Raw genomic sequence first — 18,942 nt, forward strand, 5'->3', positions numbered from 1 at the left:
CTGTAAGGGAGAAAGCTGCTATTAGCTTTTTGTAATTTGTCTGTCAGTCTGTCACGTACGTTTAGATCTAAAATAAAAAATGCTTTCAAAATCCAAATGTAGATTGCAAAGTTTTTGTTCAATGGCTACATTTTGTCTTTTGAAGGCGAACCGTTTTGCTTTTTTATATTTTTAATCTATTGTAGCATCACTACAAAAATTCCCGATTATGCTACTTCTACGCGCAAGCCTATTGAATCACTACAAATTATGAAATATTTAACTTGTTTATTTGATTCGACGTGTAGGCTATAGCCTATATATAGCTCAAGTCCAACGTGCAACTGCTGAGACTTGATAATAATCGGTCATAATCGGTATGCCCATTGAAGGGTCACGTGACTACTTTATGGAAAACAATATAGAGTTTGTTGACATAACAAGCCAATCAAAACATTGCCTATTCTAGATCCTAAACACAGTCTATAGTCTTGACATAGGCGTTTGACGTGCAACTGAGACTTTATAATAATAATCGGTCATAATCGGTATGCCCATTGAAGGGTCACGTGACTACTTTATGGAAAACAAAATAGAGTTTGTTGACCTAACAAGCCAATCAAAACATCACCTATTCTAGATCCTAAACACAGTCTATAGTCTTGACATAGGCGTTTGCTTTTACAATAGTCTATAATTACGGAGAAAACGAAAGTAATTGGAGCTAGTCTTATTAAATCAAAGTAAAGGTATTGCCTACAGCGTAAGCCAACTTTTTTGACAGTGATATAAACTGCCGTAACGCGTAGGCCTACTACTAGATGGCCTATTAGAGGTAGCTCTAGGTAAGCTACTAGTAGGCTACTACTAGATCTATCATGACTATAGACTCAGAGTAAAGTAGTAGGCCTAATAGACGAGGACTATATTATCTGACTATTTATAATAGCAATGAATTAGGGTTTGCAATGTTTCACTTTTACTATTTAGATCATATCTATATATAGTATTATCTAGATATAGAAATAATCTAGATCTATTCTAGATTTAGGCTCAGGTTATATCTATATGATCTATAATGTATATTGTTTAATAATAACAAGATTTATAAATAGACTAGAAGGCTTATTTTTTTTATCAAGATTAATGAAAAATAATAAATGTGATATTTAAAAAATATAGCCTTTTGGTTTTAGTTTCGTCTCTATTTAAGTCTATTAGCTGACATATTTCCTGCTTGGTAGCATGGTAGTCACGTGGTAAAGCTCTTAGCTTCTGAACCTATGGTTCTCGAGTTCGACAACCAGTGAAGACTTTTTTTAACTTAAGGATTCTAAGTCAATTCTAAGTACTCTAATTAGACATAAATACAAAGACTTGAATTCATGACACTGTAGACCACACAAAGAAAGTCATTTCTATCACACCAACTCTGGAATAAAAACTTATTTCCTAGCTCACATTTTGTCAGCCTGGAATTTAAAGTTCATGATCTTATCTACATCTTGTTATATATAGACTAGAAATCTCATGATCTTATCTACATCTTATTATAAAAAGACCAGAAATCTATCTTATTCAACTCACATATTACAGCTGCAGAGAAAAAATCTGCAAACCACTTCTTGCTGAAAGTACTTAGTCCTAATCTTTGGATATCTGTCATCTGTTTGGAGTTTGAAACTTACAAGCATGCCAAATGAGCAATTTGACAGTCGCGAAACCAACATGGATTCTGACTGTAATGGAAAAACTCTCAAAGATTCTCAAGGTCGTTATTATTTTAATAAGCATGATCAATTATTATCGATCTAATGTATCTGTTTCTATGTTTTTTAAACTTATTAATACTTATGTTCTTGATTTTTTTCATTTACGGTGCAGAATATCAAGTATAATAAGTTTTTTTTCACTTGTCTGTGCGCGTGCGAGTTCCTTATTTTATTCTTAAAAATCTGAGAAAATCCCAATTCGTATAAACTTTTATTATGACCAGTACATTTCTATATCTACTACACAGCAGTGGCATTGCTATTGGGGGGGGGGGGTCAAAATTTGAAAATCCCCCCGGGCTCCCACTTGAGCGGGTCCCCAAATGAGTGTCCGAAATTTGTTTTTACATTAAGTATAAGGCCATTACCTCAAGTCATGATGTCGAATGTCCAAATGCAAGGGCCAGGCCACCCAATCCCTAACTACGCCACTGCTACACAGCTCTCTCTTTCTCCTTCAATGGCTTCCTTCAGACGTAAGACAACTACGGCTAGTCGAGACTAGAGCCCGGAATGGTGTCGCTCACTCAGCAGTTTCTTCCACGCAGCTGTTGGTTTCAAAGGAACGGTAAAAGCCTATATAGTTTGTGTCAGCAGCGTCTGCCTTAATGTAGCACAATGTCCACAAGCTTCCTAGGGGTCGCCGTGTCCAGATCCTTTACCCGTGTCTGGGTTTAACCTCAAGACAGTTTTCCTTCTCCTAGGTGGGTAGCCTGCTAAAGTTAATGAGAACCTCCTGCCCGAAGCTTTCTGGTGTAGGCTCCAGATACTCGCCTTTACTAGTGCTAAGTTCCAACGAGCCCAATTTCTGAGCCACACTGTAATCACTTAATTTAATTTAAGTTACAAGTCTTTAATTACATTTTGACTCCGCATATTGATTATTATTATTGCTCATTCAGTTAACAATGAGGCACGTACACCAACATTATAAACAATAGTATGTTTTGCTAACAGTGTGTCCCACTGGACTGGACCACCCGTACGTCCGTAAGCTACTCTGTATATTTACACACGAAAATAAACATCCGTATCTATCTGACCTAATTAACGTTCACACACTTCCACTGGCCCGTTAATTTTATATTTTGATTCCGAATCTGACAATTATTAGACAAAACTTATTATATCTGAATTGATGAAGGCGCTTATTGAAAAGTACAGAGACATCAGGACATTTTACATCAGGATACTTTTTAGGAAGCACTTTCTCAAATACACAACACACCTTGTTATGACCACGCACTCTCTGAAACACAATACAACACACATATTGACCATGCCCATGAGAACGCACACTCTCAAACACACAATTCAGAACACACATATTTAGTTATGTTAAAACAAACAAATTAGCTGTGAGCACAGAGGAATATTATTTTCAGTGCATCTAACACGCAAACCTAAATCAACTGTATCTCTTTTTCTTTTAATAGCTGACACAACTGTTACTGTCCTGCATACAAAACTATTAGCAGCTGGTATGTTCATGTGTAAAGAATCGACAAATAAATTACCTCTATTGATTTACTAGCCTACCTGCAAATTGTATGAAGTCTTTTTGTATTGGATAAGAAATCCCTTCTACAACTTGTCATTCAAAAACAACTAAAAAAAACAAAACAAAAAACACTACTTTTTGAAGTAGTACAAGTATGAAGAGTGTGTTAAATAGTTGATAACTTTTAAAAACGAGAAAAATATTGTTTTAAATATTTTTTTAAAAAGACAATACCTTCATTATATACTTTTAGATTGATTACTTTGCTCTTAATAACTAATGAATGTTAGATTTGAAACCAAATTTGAACATTTTTTCCCTCGCTTCATCCTACCCCCTCAAAATAAAAATTCTGGTTAGCGAATTTATAAATCTACAAGTCGTTTATTTATAATATTCTAACGAAAGGCCTATAGTTCTAGACTTAAAGGATGGTGCCCAAGATGTTCCTGAGCAATAGTTTATTTAAGTCTTTAATGAGGAAAAGCGGAAATACCAGCCTGTTCAAGATAAATATTTTCTAGTCCTTTAGCCAAATTTAAATTATAATCTTTATGCTTTAAAAAATTACAATGACAATTCGCATTGAACTTTGATGATAGGCTACTTAAAATTCTTAGGAATTTTTAAAAATGTTTTGTATTGTATACGTATGTATGTATGTTGTATGAACAACATTAAAGTACTGTTCTTTTCTTTTACTTTAGTTTGTTGGACCGGTCACCACAATGGTGTCTGCCTTCTTTCTCCTTTCCACTTTGTATTTTGCCGAAATTATTGTCCGTCAATTCCTTGTTGTAGAATTCTAGATCATGTTGTCAAGCCATCACTTATTTAAACTATTTTCAAACCTTAGTTACCCTGGTACACCTACTGTTCGCTGGAGAATGGTTTGCTAGCCAACAAATTCCAATTATTCTAACCTATAAGCTCAAACACAGTCAGTGGATAAAAATTATATAAATTTAAGGATTAGATAAAGATTTTAAAAAATCTGAGATTCATGAAACATTTTTACTTTTCAATAGTTTAGCTTTATTTTTTCATTGGTGTGAAAATAGCGTAATATGTATAATAAGGGCTAACGGGAGTCTACGCCTATGCAGAGGCTTGCTTATTTATTCATATGGACAGTGGACATCCCTTTAACTTACTGCCTATAGCTCTAAAAGCCCAATTTCAAAGCTTAAAATTATTAAAGAAATGAATTACAATGCCGACTTCTTCGTTCTTATTATTAAGTTAAAGGGTACAGATAACCAATCTTCTATGTAATATTGAGCTGCGTAGTGATTCAGGCAGCTCTCCATTAGTTTGTCTTTTCTAGAATAGTTATCCGAGGCAAGTATCTTAAATAATGCCTCTTGATAGAGTATGCAGCTTCGAAAGATTTCGCTAGCTCCAATTTTCATTCTAATTGTAGGGTATTCAAAGGTAATCAACTCTGGGTATTCCGTCTAAAGGGAGAGAATTATGCCTTCCATTATTGTTGTTATCTGTCGTCTGTTTTCGACGAAGTCAAACCAAAGATTGGTTCGAATTCGTCTGTGTTCGAACCGGGCAAAGCTTTTCAGCCTCACCGTAGCCCTCCAGTGGAAACGGTCTTTAGTTGACATGATTAGGCCAATAGGGAAGAACAACAAAAACAGAATATTGCACGGAAGTGGTACAATATGTAAGTCGATACAATGAAAGCATTATATGAAAGTTAACTTGTAGTTCAATGTTGCAGAGAGCGTGTACGAGAAAAGAAGAACTATAATAGCCTGCATGTGTATATTGTATCAAGGTAGCTTACTCTGTCGGTCATTGACGTTGATCTGTTCCTGGACATTAGTTTCAAATCTTAAATACCGGTATACTCTTTCACTCTTTCTTATTATGCTGCTAAGAATGTTTAATGAGTCTTTTCCTTTTCATTCTATTACTGTGGGTCTAGCTAGGGATGGCTGCCTGGTCGTGCGGTTTGCGCGCTTTGGATTTATCAATGGTCCCGGGTTCAAACCCTGCCCGCTCCCATCCTCGTCGTCGTGCGGGAGGTTTGGACTAGGAAGTAAATTATTTTCAACTCTGAAGGAACATCCGAAACTTGTAAAACATTTGACAAACAAATGGAAACATTTTTCCTCGTCGACGTATCTTCATCTTTGTATAGACGTCTAGTTCTATGTCTATTTTGAGTTCCGGGAATCAACAAATTATATTAATTGCCATAAATGGCTGATGCATTGTCATTAAGACGCAGTAATCTATCTACCTCATGTCACGTAGATCTATTTAAAGATGCCTATACCTTGACCTAGTTTGTCATGTTTTTCCTGTTGCTCTCTTGTATTTTTCTTTCCTGTTTTTACAGTGGCATATGCTGAGACATGTTTTTGGTAAAGATAATTAGTAATACTTTTATATATGTCGTCAGTTGAGGGCTGTTCAGTCTAGATCCGCCTGTGCTATCTAGACAAGGGTTTTATCCTGTTTACAAGAAACAACCTTAAACGTACAGTTTACATTTGTACCTCACAGGTTTGTTAGTCCTCAACTCTCTGCACTGATCATCATATTCGCTTTCTAAAACCAGTTGCTCATTACTTCAAAGAAATTAAGGAAACTGTAAATGAGCTCTATACGTTATACGTCAGACCATAAACTTGGACAAGAACGCCAAGTAGCTGTGTTACCTGACAGGTGGGGTTCGACTTTTTGCAACAATTTTAAACAAAAGTGGACTGCTTAGCCTTAGGGTATTGATGAAATACGAGATACTAGTCGACCCACGGCTTAGCAAACGCCGTTATTTTGCAGAGCCGGCCTTAGGCCAATGCAGCCTACGAGCCGCAGTGAGCCCCGCACTTTTAAAGGACCCGCGCTAATTCTAGGTGTAAATTATTAAATTAAACCATTTTATAACTTATAACAGAATTCCCGCAGCCTCCTGATTTACCAGGAGCTCCTTGAAATCTCCTGAAATTGCAAATATACGAAAAAGTCATGGAAATCTCCGGAAATTATTAAAATCTTTTGAAAACTCAATAAAAATAATTCCTGAATTATATAGACAAAAAATTGTCATTATGGGGTGTGATTCAAAATGGAAAACGCCTATCCTACACGCGATGAAAAATAAAACGGCATTATGCATTACCCGTAATTGTGTAATCTAGTGAAAGAAGCTTCTCGCGCCTCAAACTAATGAAGAATTACTTGAGGTCAACTATACTCGTAGATAGATTGAAACATTTGGGAATTCTTGCTATTGAGCGTGATCTATGTAGGAAATAACATTTTTATGATATACTGTATGACTTCGCTACACGCATTGGCTCGTAAAGTAGTTTTGTACGAAGTAAAGAATGAATAAAATGCAAACACGAATTTATTTTCTGATACAAACTCTTAAATTTCACTTATCCGTATCCCTACACAAACTTGGCCCCGCGAAACCCGTTTCGCATAGGGCCCCACAACGGTTGAGTCCGGCCCTGCTATTTAGTGACGATACAGAGTAGATTACTTGTTCTCCCCACCCCCCCCCCCCTCTTTTTTTCGCCGCTTAAACTAAGTGGGGTAGAAATAAAATAGAGTGATCTTTCCATGACTTCTTGGCCACAACGATTAAGTCCGGCCCTGCTATTTTGTGACGGGTGAATACTACTTGTTCTACTCCCCCTCTTTTTTTTTCGTATGGTAACTCTAGTCCGACTTGCAGAAATAAAAGAGTGATCTTTCCTTTACGTCTTGTCCAAAATCTTGAGCAGTGAAGAGAATTATATAGATAGATAGATAGATTTTCGTCGGTAAGGAAATTGTACTGGAACTTTGAGCCAGGAAGTTACCCAATTGTAGGAATATATAAATCTGGCTCCTACATTTCTAGTTGATCAGACATCTAAGAAAGGGAAGCTACTTAGATCACTGTTTACAAAATATTGAGCACATTGGTAGGCTATCTCTTATTTATTTTTTATTAGGTTTTGATTTAAGGGTGCAATGGACCTCATTCACCAATCGTAAACAAATAAAATTTAGCCACGTGATAGTATTGATAAAACAAAGAAAAAAAAATCACGTGACAGCCTTATTGTATTTCGTAATTTGTATAGAAGAGATAGAGAATCACATGGCTAAATGGTGTTTGTTTACGATTGGTGAATGAGGTCCATTCATAAATCGGAGTTAACCAAATACCATGAGTAATCTGTGAATAATAACGACTAACCAGGGGCGGACTGGCTATATGGGCAAACGGGCAAATGCCCGGTGGGCCGGTACCAAATGGGCCGGTCTGGTCGTGACCAGAGAAAAAAAATTTCAATGCAGACAACTTATTAAAAAAAAAGTGACAGAGCAAGACACAGATGGCCGAACACGTTTTCTTGTTGTTTGTTTTTTTTTTTTTTTTTGGTTGTTTTTTTTTTTTAATTATTATTACAACTAATTTTGTTTGAAATTCAACAAGAATATTAAAAAAAGGTACACTATACACTGTATGTATTATTTTTTGCAAACCGTTAGACTTGAAATATGCTAAGTCATTGATTACTGCCCTAATGCAGTAAACTTAAGCAAACTACAGTCACCAAATTTCATGAGCGTAGCCAAAATGGTTTTTAATTTGGTTATTCTCCCCCTTCAATACAAAAGCTATAGCAACCATATTTACCGTATTCTGTCGCTGAGCTCCATTAATTAAGTGCAGTGAATAGCAGACTTGGTTTTTGAATATTTTATCGGAAGAGTAGCAGGCTAATTGCACTGTAGATACCTCAGAATATGCGTTTTTTAAAAGCTTAAAATAACGGAAATAATGCTTGGATCCGGAGCTTCGCCCCGGACTCCGCTGGAGTAGCTCACTGCGCTCCCCCATACTCAATAAGCTGTCCTTGGCTTTGTATGCTGTCTTTCCAGTAATTAAAGGAAGAGTGTATTCTAGGGTAGAAAAAACGTTCGAAAGAATGGAAGGTCAGAATGTAATGAAGATTAATTACATACACACACACACACTCATACATATATATATATATATTGCGGGGGGGGGGGGGGTAAAAAAATCCCCCATCGAGTGTGTGTGATGGGTGGTTAGGGTGATGAATCTTGACCAAAGATTAGACATGGCCTTCACGTAATGAACGGTATTATGATATTAGACCAATTGATTTAATTGTCACATAAATGTCTTTCCCTAGTGTTCAGTTGTATACCAGTATCTTTTTTAGACTAGAATTAGTATAAGCAGGAGAAAATGTGTCTAGCTCAATGTATGACTCACCAATTGTGTCATTTATTTTCAGATGTCAAGTGTGCGTTATACTTATTGTCTATGCACTCAAAAACAAATTTGACCTTGTGTTATTACGTTAGTAGCTCCTTTTTATAATAGTGTTAGAATCATCTCCCCTGATTGTATTTCTTGTTTTGATTCAGCCCAACAATGACAGCTGATTAGATTTTATTTATCTTATTCTAAAAATGTATCCGTTCAATACTTGCTTTGCTTGTTATTAACACTTTGTCTGCGTTTTCATTACGGTTTCTTATTTTTATAGTTGTCTGATGGTTTGGGATTGGCGCCGAAGATGGAAAGATTTGTGCATTTTTTTAATCGACCGAAAACAGCGATTGTCAACCTGTGGTATTTTTTCTAGCTGTAGGCCTACATAAAGTACGGTACTACTATAATTGATTATTTTTTATGTCTATCACAATTATCATTTTGTTGTTGTTGTTTTTTTAATAAAATGTCACAGATGTTCCGGGGACATCTCAAGAAAAGTTTATTGGACTCATTAATAGCGACGCATCAAAAAATGATTTCTCTTCAATGCCAGCTACATAATTCTGGATCAATTAGATGATTTATTTATGTTTTTGCACCAATTCCAGCAGCATACATTTGCGAAAAAAGGTTATCCAGCTGTTAGTTATTATCTAAATACTAAAGTAGACTTATCTTATCTTATATAATACAGACCTTACTTCAATAAAGAAAATGATTACGTCCTACGTGTCATGCATTTAGTCATGCATGTTAACCAATGACTTAAATTCTGCCAAGTCACTGGTTTTCCTGGCTGGCTCAGGCAACCCATTCCATGCTCTAATAGCCCTAGGGAAGAAGGAGCATTTGTACAAATTTATCCTAGCATATTGAACGAGGAATGCGCCTTTATTTTTTGTGTCTTTCTGAGTATTTTATTAGATCTTGTTTTTGTATTTGAAGATTATGGTTCAGTGTTTTATGTATAATTGCTTCTTTACTTTTGATTCTTCTCTCCTGAAGGCTTTCTAAATTAAGTGATTTTACTAAAGGTGTTTCTCTAATCAGGAGCTGGCGACCCTAAGGCAGTTTGCAGCACCCAGTGCTACACTCTGGCAGAACCTGCGACGCCGCTGACCCCAAACTGTATCGGCACTGCCGTTCCTTTGGATACATCAGCTGCGTGGAGTGAGGGGGGGGGGAACTGATGTGTGGGCGACATCGTTCCGACCACAACTTATGCCCAGGCATTCATCTCATTTCCACGAGATGATCCATAGTCACTTCGCGACTGAAGGAGGATATATATATATATATATATATTTATATATATATATATATATATATATATATATATATATATATATACTCTAGTCAAATGTAAATATTCGTTTTTTTATGAATCTCACTGCTCTATGCGGAAGAAGAAGTTCGCTGTGAACTACAAAAACTTCCCCGAGTATTCCTATTCTGGTGAAACAAAGACAAGTCTCTGATATATAGGGACCTAACTTGTCGTTAGAGTTTCAAATTGTTATTTAAGAATGTATGTGGTGAATAGAAAATAAAATAAATGTAAGTCATTTATTTTAATGATACAATGTTATTTATTTCATTATACGCAGACATTTATTGTACACGAAATATAATGACATAAATCTCTGCTACGTTTACTTCTGACTACACAAAGACATCATGCATATCCGATAGTTACGTCATTATTAAGATTCTATAACACTAGCAAAAGTAGTTACTTACAGTTACTTATGAATGGGGGAAAAAAATACTGTTGGTGGCGGGGGTGGGGGTCACCGAATAGTGGGAATTGTATCTAAGGGTCGCAGAACTAAAATTAAATCTATTCAAATATTAATTAAGTTTGTTTGGTTGGTTTTTAGCGGCCCAGGAAAGGGGAAAAGACGCTATTAGTTTTGTGTGAAATGTCTGTCTGTCCGTCCGTCTCGTTTAGATCTCGTAAACGAGAAAAGATAGTGAAAATCCGACATCATAATATTTTAGTTCATTCAAAGTTCTGATGCAACGGCTACTTTTTTTTTTCTAAATCACTAATGCAAGCGGTTTTTTCCATAAAAATACACAACTTTTACAACTATTGACTATTAATAGTAACAAACTCTGGAGACTCTTTAGTAGGGGAGATGTCAATTTGCCATATTTCCAACACATTTATGCAAACAGTTTTTGAATGTTTGTCAAAAAAATTTTTGGTTTACATTTATATTGCTAAGTTATGTAAGTTCTGTCATACCAACTACTACATTTACACGAAAAATTTTTTTTTACTTTTTTTTAAGAGAAAAAATCTATTTAGTATGCATATAAGTTGAACAAAATTTAAAACAACAATTAATAAGTAATTTTTCATATTATCGCGTGAACTTCTGTAATGCAGCGAAATTTTTTATTTTTTTGGGGGCAGTGGGAGGGGGGAATTAGAGATTGACCATTTACAAAGCAAGACATCAGTTAGGCCAGGTTCACATTTAACTTCACATTCACTTTCACCTATCTTTTGGTTTGCTGGACCGCTGGGGCACCACACAAGATATGTCAAGCTTCTTTCTCCATTCTTCTCTGTCATTTGTCTTTGATCGAATTTAATTCTGATGTTCTTTCTGAAAATACTGAAACATGTCTTTTTACCTGCCTGGGTGGACCACTTCGGGGGCCGATTTTGAGTTTGTGTTTCCACACAAACTGTCTTTGTAACCTTGGTTTTTTTTTTTTTATTTGTCAAGCCATGGAACTAGGTGCACTGAATCACAATCAATGGCGGACTGGTCCACCCGCTGCCACCAGTCTACATATTTCCTTTTTTTTTAAATCTTCCCCGGATGTAAATACTGTTTTACTCAGAATTAACAAATCTGTGAGCTGTAACTGAAACAGTGTAATAAAGTCTAAATGTGTAAATTCTCCAAGAGAGTTCATTCTCTCAGAGACAAAGGATTAGAAGTGTATTTTTATTGGCCCCCAAAAGGGGAATAGCCGCTATATTTTAGTTTTGTGTTGTCTGTCATTCCGTCCGTCCGTCCCGTTTAGATATCAAAGACTAGAAAAGATATTGAAAATCCGATATCAAGATCTTCTAGCTCTTTCAAAGTTCTGATGCTACGGCTACTTTGTTTCTTTTCTGAAAACGAAAATTTTTTTTTAATTAACAATGCAAGCAGTTTTTTTCATAACAATACACCATTTTTACAATTATTCACTATTAATATTAAAAAAAAGGTAGACTATTTAGTATGGGTGTGAGATTTTAGCATATTTTTAATACATTTATGTAAACGATTTAGATATATTAATGTTTTTTAAAAAATGTGTATTAGGCTGCTAAATTAAATATTTTTTGTCATAACATCTATTAGCTGTTTACTTTTTTAAACAAAATGTTTGCCTTTTAAAAAAAAAAAAAACAGAAACAAATCTATTTTGTATGCATTTATGTCGAACATACCTTCAAGTAACTAATATGAATTCCTGGTAAGCAATCATTGAAAATCATATCAAATTAAATTTACATAACTATCAGTTCATTGAATATATTTGAATAATAATAACATTAATAAATCCCCGTAACCTGCGCTATCATGACGCTAGTCGAACTAACAATAAAACAGTATGGGCAACACCTTCGATACGCGCACGTCTCGCGCTCTTGTATCGACGAATATAGGGTTGTAGTTGTTGATAGTTTGTAGTTCATAGTTTCTGAAATTCCTGCCCGAGCCTACCACCTCGGGGGCCGATTTAGAGTTTGTGTTTCCACACAACCGTTTTTGTAACCTTGTTTCAAAAATAATACTATCAAAATCACAATTTCAAAAAGTCTAACAATATGCATTCAATAATACTTTTTTTTTTGCATCAAAAGAAATAATTCAACAAAAATAATATGCAATTATCTATCCTAAAGTGAACTTATACGGTTATCCAGACTCACTGGAATCGAAATGGGTTTTCAGCCTGGTCATGTCTGTATATACACATATATGTATTGGTAGGCTCTATGTAGTCCGTATGCCTAATAGTCAACCACTAAAGGACCCTCTCATGGGGAGCTGTGCAGTAAAAGGCTTTTCTAAGGGTATCGACACAAAATAGATACTACCAAGAGCTCTCTCAAGGAATGCAGAAATCCATCTGCATGGGAAATGCCATGATCGCTTCAAATCTCAAGGAGCCCTCAGTATCATGTGTAGCTTTATCAGGCTACCAGGCAAAGATGATGGCCGAGATAGATATGGGTCACTCTACGGTGATTACTGTTTGTAAGCTTAGGGGTCGACAACCTGTTAAGAGATCTTTGTCTGAGTTTTTTTTTTAATTTGAATGGATGTAATGCTTTCATTGAATGCTATAATTTATACAACACCGTCGTAACATCTACACCACCGTCGTAACATCTACACCACCGTCGTAACATCTACACTCTGTTGTAACATCTACACCACCGTCGTAACATCTACACTGCTGTCGTAACATCTACACCGCCGTCGTAACATCTACACCACCGTCGTAACATCTACACCACCGTCGTAACATCTACACCGCCGTCGTAACATCTACACCACCGTCGTAACATCTACACTGCTGTCGTAACATCTACACCACCGTCGTAACATCTACACTGCTGTCGTAACATCTACACCACCGTCGTAAAATCTACACCACCGTCGTAACATCTACACTGCTGTCGTAACATCTGGGCTAACAGACACAACCGACCTGAACTAATATATCTATTATTAGAACAGACTAGCAGAACAATATAATCCTCCTTCATGTGTGTGCTATTTCCGCACTGCTGATTTTGTGAAATCACTGTGTCTAGACTCTAGATGTATTTCAGATGTATAGCTCTTCAAACCCTGAAAGCGCTCCTTAACAACACAGTCATTCTCAACCTCCTCAACGTCATAGAAATTATCGGCTTTTATTTTCTTTTTTTTTCCATTTATGTTTGCGTCTGTTATTGAACTTGCATGGCTCGCTGGGCCTGTTTTTAAATTCGTAATAAATTCTTGAGTAAATTGCTGTCTGGTCGGATAGTTTTCGGTAAACTATTCGGTTAGTGGCTAACTATCAGTTATGCTCGCCAATACAATACTTAATTGTTTTGTTTAATATAAAATTTTCATGTTTATATATATTAAAAATACTTTAAAATAAAAACAAAGCTTATATACGAAGTGTATTTGTACCAATTAGTTTGGATCAGTAATGAAATGTGTAATATCTCTAGATTAACAATAATAAATCTGTGCGACTAATAATATTTTTACCAATTTGTTGTTGTTGTTTAACGCTATTTCATGCTTTTAGTTTTCTCACTACGTTATGATCCCATCACTTGTCTGGACCAGGTGGGAAAATGGGAGGGGGGAAAAGGGATACCTGGGTGAATTTTACTCTGTAATGTGGTATATGCGAATGACATTGTCAATTGGTCAACCGGGAAGAAAGCTGACCAAATACAGGCAGCGCTGCTAGCCGACCTCCATACCATCTCCAGGTATTGTTCCAAATGACAGATACGAATTAACGTTGCCAAAACGACCTGGGTCCGTGTTCAACCTGGGAATCGACATTCTTGGGGCCCCATTCGAGCTCCAACTCGATGAGCTGCGACTCCAACGTGAAAATACGCCAAAATACCTAGGCATTACCCTAGATAGAAAGCTCTCAATGCACTTGCACATCCAGGATGTTGAACGAAAAGCCTTGGAGAAGTTAGGGTTACTCAGAAAGCTAGCCAGTACAAAGTGGGGTGCCCGAGCTGACATGCTCCGCACACTGTACATAGGGGCTGTCAGATCGCAAATCGAGTACCGCCTGCCTGTGCAGGTGTACACAAGCAAGACGGTCCTCGAATCACTCGACCGTGTACAGGTCCAAGCTCTCAGGTTCATTTGCGGCACCTATAGAACGAGCCCAACTTCCGCTGCAGAAATTATGTCCAACGTGGCTCCTATCAGCCTGAGGAGACAGCGCGCCATGCTAACAGCCCTGGAACGCCATAAAAGGGGCGAACCAGGGCTCCCGACCCATACATTAGTGATACAGTGGAGAGAGAAAAATCGGATCAAAGGGAAGTCCTTTATACACATCGCGGAAAATTTGAGGGTGCAACCTTCTCTCTCCACTGATCGGGTCCCAATACGCAGGATAAGCACGTGTCCGCCCTGGAGGAGACTGCCCATCCCTCCCATAAACCTTTCAATACACGAGTTGGAGGGGGCCACAAAACGACGCATACACCCGGACCTACTAAGAAAAATGGCATTAGACACGTTAAAGACCTACCCGCCTAATGCTATATACTGTTACAAAGACGGGCTGTTTCTGAAGGACTCCGTAAGAGCTGGGTACGGGGCCTATATCTGCTACCCAGACCTCGAACCAGACAAGCTGTCAGGCGCATGCGGCCCCGCTTTCACGCTAAACTAACGGCGATAACACATTCACTCAAACACATGCTCCAAAAACTGCGTGAATACAAAACCGTTGCGACTACCGTTGTAATGGTTACCTATTCCCAGTCCTGCCTCCAAGGCCAAGCCATGGTTGGCTTAGGGGGGAAATCCCAAATGGTGGAATAGGCGCCGCAAAGAACATCCGCCTACTTATTGGAGCTGTCATCTTTATGTAGTGGGTGCCCTCGCACTGCGGCGTGAGGGGCGATGCCGTGGCCGATGCTCTAGCACGAGAAGGAGCGCTGGCCGTGCCCACTTTCAAAGTACGTACCAACAGGCTACACAGTTATACGAGAGTGGGTACATGATAGATGGTTAAAATCCTGGGATGATTCCGAAACTGCCAGGGGAGTCTGGCAGCACATGCGTCACCCTAACTGAGAGGACCCGTGGTGGAGGCTAAAAAGGTCGGAGAAGTTGATAATAGCGCAGTTGCGCACGGGACACTGCCCCATTGGTGCATATTTTGTTCGGTTCCGGCCCAATTTTGATGCCCGTTGCCGACACTGCGGGGAATCAGAAGAAACGGTGGTACACTTTTTGCAAGAGTGTTAGACGTATCCAATGGTCAACTAGTTTTGTATGGAGGCTATGAGGCACTATGCCGTACAGGAGAATTCCTTACCAGAGCACTATGGGAGATCTAGGTATCCCTGCCTTGTTACAAATCGGAGTTAATCTCAGGTTACTGTAATCATTTTTTAAAAGCATTTATTAAAAAAAAGGGGGGATGGCCTGAATTTGATTTCATGACTCAGACCTCCTTGGTCCGAAGTGCTAAACACTCTTCTAGTGAGATACTTATTACTAGAGAATATTGTATACTTATATATTGTTTCAGTTTAGGGCGACGACCTATAAAGGGGACTACTTCAGTTTACACCACCACTTTAGTCAAGTACAATTTCTTTCCCTTGTTCAAGATACAAAAAAAAAAAGCAAAAAAAAAAAAACAAGGTTACAAAAGACAGTTTTTGTGGCAACACAAACTCAAAATCGGCCCCCGAAGTGGTCCACCCAGGCAGGCTTCAATATTTTCAGAAAGAACATCCGAATGAAAAACAAATGAGAGATAAGAATGGAGAAAGAAGGTTAACAGATCTTGTGTAGTGCCCCAACGGTGCAGCAGATCAAATGATAGGTGCAAGTGAATGCAAAGTTAGATGTGAGCCTGGCCTAACTAGTTCCCCTTTCAGACCTTGTGGTCTATAGGGCAGATGATGTAAAGTTCATCTGTTTTTGTGGCCTACGGTTAACGAGGGTGTCATGTAGCCAGCACAACGACCAACCGCCTTTACTTTTCCCCAACTAATGTCAGGTACCCATTAGAGCTGAGTGGACTCAGAGGCGCCCAAAGATTCCAAAGTTGAAAATCCCAGTCTTCACCAGGATTCGAACCAGGGACCCCCGGTTCGGAAGCCAAGCGCTTTAACGCTCAGACACCGCGCCTCCCCTGGCCTAACTGATGTCTTATAATTGATCCAATTGTTTTGAAAAAGTTCGACCTCTTATTCGAATCCTCTGTACTATTCTTCCTATATAAAATAATTTAGGAAAATGAAGTTTACAAGATTACTATTCGTTTTAAATTAGGTCTAAATTATGATGCATACTAATTAGCTTTTTCTCTTTAAAAAAATGCTTGCATAACTGATTTTAAAAATTAGATTTTTCGCTTTCAGAAAAAAAATGTAGCCTTTGCATCAGAACTTTGAATGGTCTAAAATATTGTGATGTCGGATTTTCAATATCTTTTCTAGTTTACGAGATCTAAACGGGACAGACGGACAGATATTTCGCACAAAACTAATAGTGTCTTTTCTTTCGGGGGCCGCTAAAAAACTAATTACCAATAGTAAATTAACTAATTGGTTAATTTTTCTATGATTCTTATGTTGTCAGGTCAAAGAAATCATTGTGCACAATTTCAGCTTGATCGAGATTGAGTGTCGGAGAAATAACGTTTTTATCAGATAGACAGACAGGCAGACAGACAGAGTGCGTTGATATACGTTTTGTAAAAATTAGACCCTAAATGTAGATTTCTAAATATAAACGAATTTAACACAATCTGTGGCCTGTGGGCGATATAGACTTCATAAGAAAAGTAGGTCACGTCTTGTTCGGCACGTGACACGTGAGTGTTCTCCTTTACCCTTCCCTGTTTCAGTGAAAAACTCCCTTGTTACAATTTGTAACCAAGTCTTGCAGTTGACTTTCTCACTTTGCATAGAATGAAGGATTTATAGATTTAATAGATTTGTGTTGAAACTGAATCGGTAGGTTTATATATTGATTTGCATGACGCGTAGGACGTAATCATCTTTTTTTTTGAAGTAACGTCTGTATTATATAAGATAAGATAAGATTTTTTTTAAATGTTCAGTGCAATGCAGCTCTAGTCTAAAAATATAATGTATCGGGTCTACAGACAACTCTATATTATAATCAACAAAATGTTTAAGCCTATTTATCGTGTGTCGTCTTGTAAGTTTAATTCAAAATAGTCTAACATCAACAACACAACACGGCATAAGGTTAAACAATTGCTAATGCTCTAAGTTATTGGTTTATGTTTTTGATGCGTTCACATGAAAGAGCTCAGAGCTACTTTATATAATCAAGGTAATAAGTGGTATACAATTCCAATTAAAAACAAGTCCAAGAGTATTGTAATATATATATATATATATATATATAGGCTATATATATCTTGATGAGAAACATCTGGGGTGGAATCAAGCATCAGAGAAAAGTAACAAACTTGCTAGACTTTCCCAACAATTCCCTAACTTTATTGCCCATCAAGTTTATTAATTTTGAATTTCTGGTGACAACTTAATGTGTCTTTCCATATTCGATTCTATGTAAGTGGTGCTTAGTAACTTCATCAAATTCTGCAAGAAATTTCAAAGATGCTAGGAAGTTCCTAGGATTGGGGGAATTCAGTTTTTCGTTGTGACCACGTAAGTTTGAGTTTGTTTTTGCTACGTACTTAATAGCTGCTGCTACACGCTTAAGAATATGTCTCCAATATTGCTTTTTTTTTTTTTTCAAATTTGCGCATGAAACATTTGTGACAGTTCATCTGGTTCTTCCTTAAGCTTTTCTTCTTCTAGCTTCCACTTCAAAAAAGCGTGTCTGTGGTGGACTCCTTCTTCATGTTATTTCAGTCTCTCTGGTTTCTTCCATTTGGTGAAACTAACTCCTGTTTTGCTCAATGCACTAGATGTCTTTTCTGATGCCTCATAAAACAGAACACATGCAAAACAAAATAGACATCCCAAGTGTGGAGAGAAGAGGAGCCAAGATCGGTTGCAAATTTCTCCTGTTGGAAGCTATCTAGTGAACCATGATGATGTCAAACTTCGTGATTTATTTTGGGTAAACTCTACTGAAACAAAAAAACCGTTTATATTTTTTTGGAAAAATAAGCTACCCTTTAACATAATTTTGCTTGCAGTTCCTCAGATAAAATTTCAGGCTGGATATATCCGAAGTCTTTGTACTTAATTAGAGTTTCTTCCACTTCTGGAGAAAGTGATTTTGGAAGACCATCACTTGACTCATCATCTGTATCACTTACTTCAGATGTTTTCTCTGACTCTAGCAAAATGCATCCCCATGTAGTCTTTTCAGCACAACTTCTCTCATCAAGAGACATTTTCACTTCTTCGACTGCTTTATCTTTGTATGAATAGTGATACTTTTCTTCGACACATTCATGGACTCCTTTGTTTTCAGTGCTCTTATTAGGTTTTTCTTCTTATATGATAAAGATGATGAAATAAACTACCCTATATACCAAGTTACTTCCTGAGAGTAACACGGCACTAGTCAGCGCTGTGGAAGTTTCTCCTTGAAATTGAGAGTTACCCCTCATGGAAAGAGTTAATAATCTGTGTGGAATACATACAACAAGATCGCTAACTTACATAA

The 18,942-nt window shown here is 37.2% G+C and overlaps 1 protein-coding gene across 9 annotated transcripts in view; it reads left to right on the plus strand.

The window, feature by feature from the left end:
- The window catches only part of LOC106069981 (natural resistance-associated macrophage protein 2-like), a 71,743-nt gene that overhangs the window by 29,562 nt on the left and 23,239 nt on the right, over positions 1-18,942 (plus strand). Inside the window, exons 1-2 of one of the 9 annotated variants that reach the window (XM_056036487.1) lie at positions 17,148-17,282; positions 17,876-17,969. The exons of 6 other annotated variants lie outside the window; for them this stretch is intronic. Coding sequence is in view for 1 of the 3 variants with exons in the window: in XM_013229766.2 (XP_013085220.2) it covers positions 1,672-1,750 (79 nt within the window). In the remaining 2 variants the exon portion in view is untranslated. Of the gene's footprint in view, positions 1-1,575; positions 1,751-17,139; positions 17,283-17,875; positions 17,970-18,942 lie in introns of those variants that run through there. 2 more of the 9 variants (XM_013229766.2, XM_013229768.2) reach the window with 2 other exon arrangements.

The sequence above is a fragment of the Biomphalaria glabrata genome, chromosome 1, assembly GCF_947242115.1.
Source record: "Biomphalaria glabrata chromosome 1, xgBioGlab47.1, whole genome shotgun sequence".
Taxonomy (NCBI): Eukaryota; Metazoa; Mollusca; class Gastropoda; family Planorbidae; genus Biomphalaria; species Biomphalaria glabrata.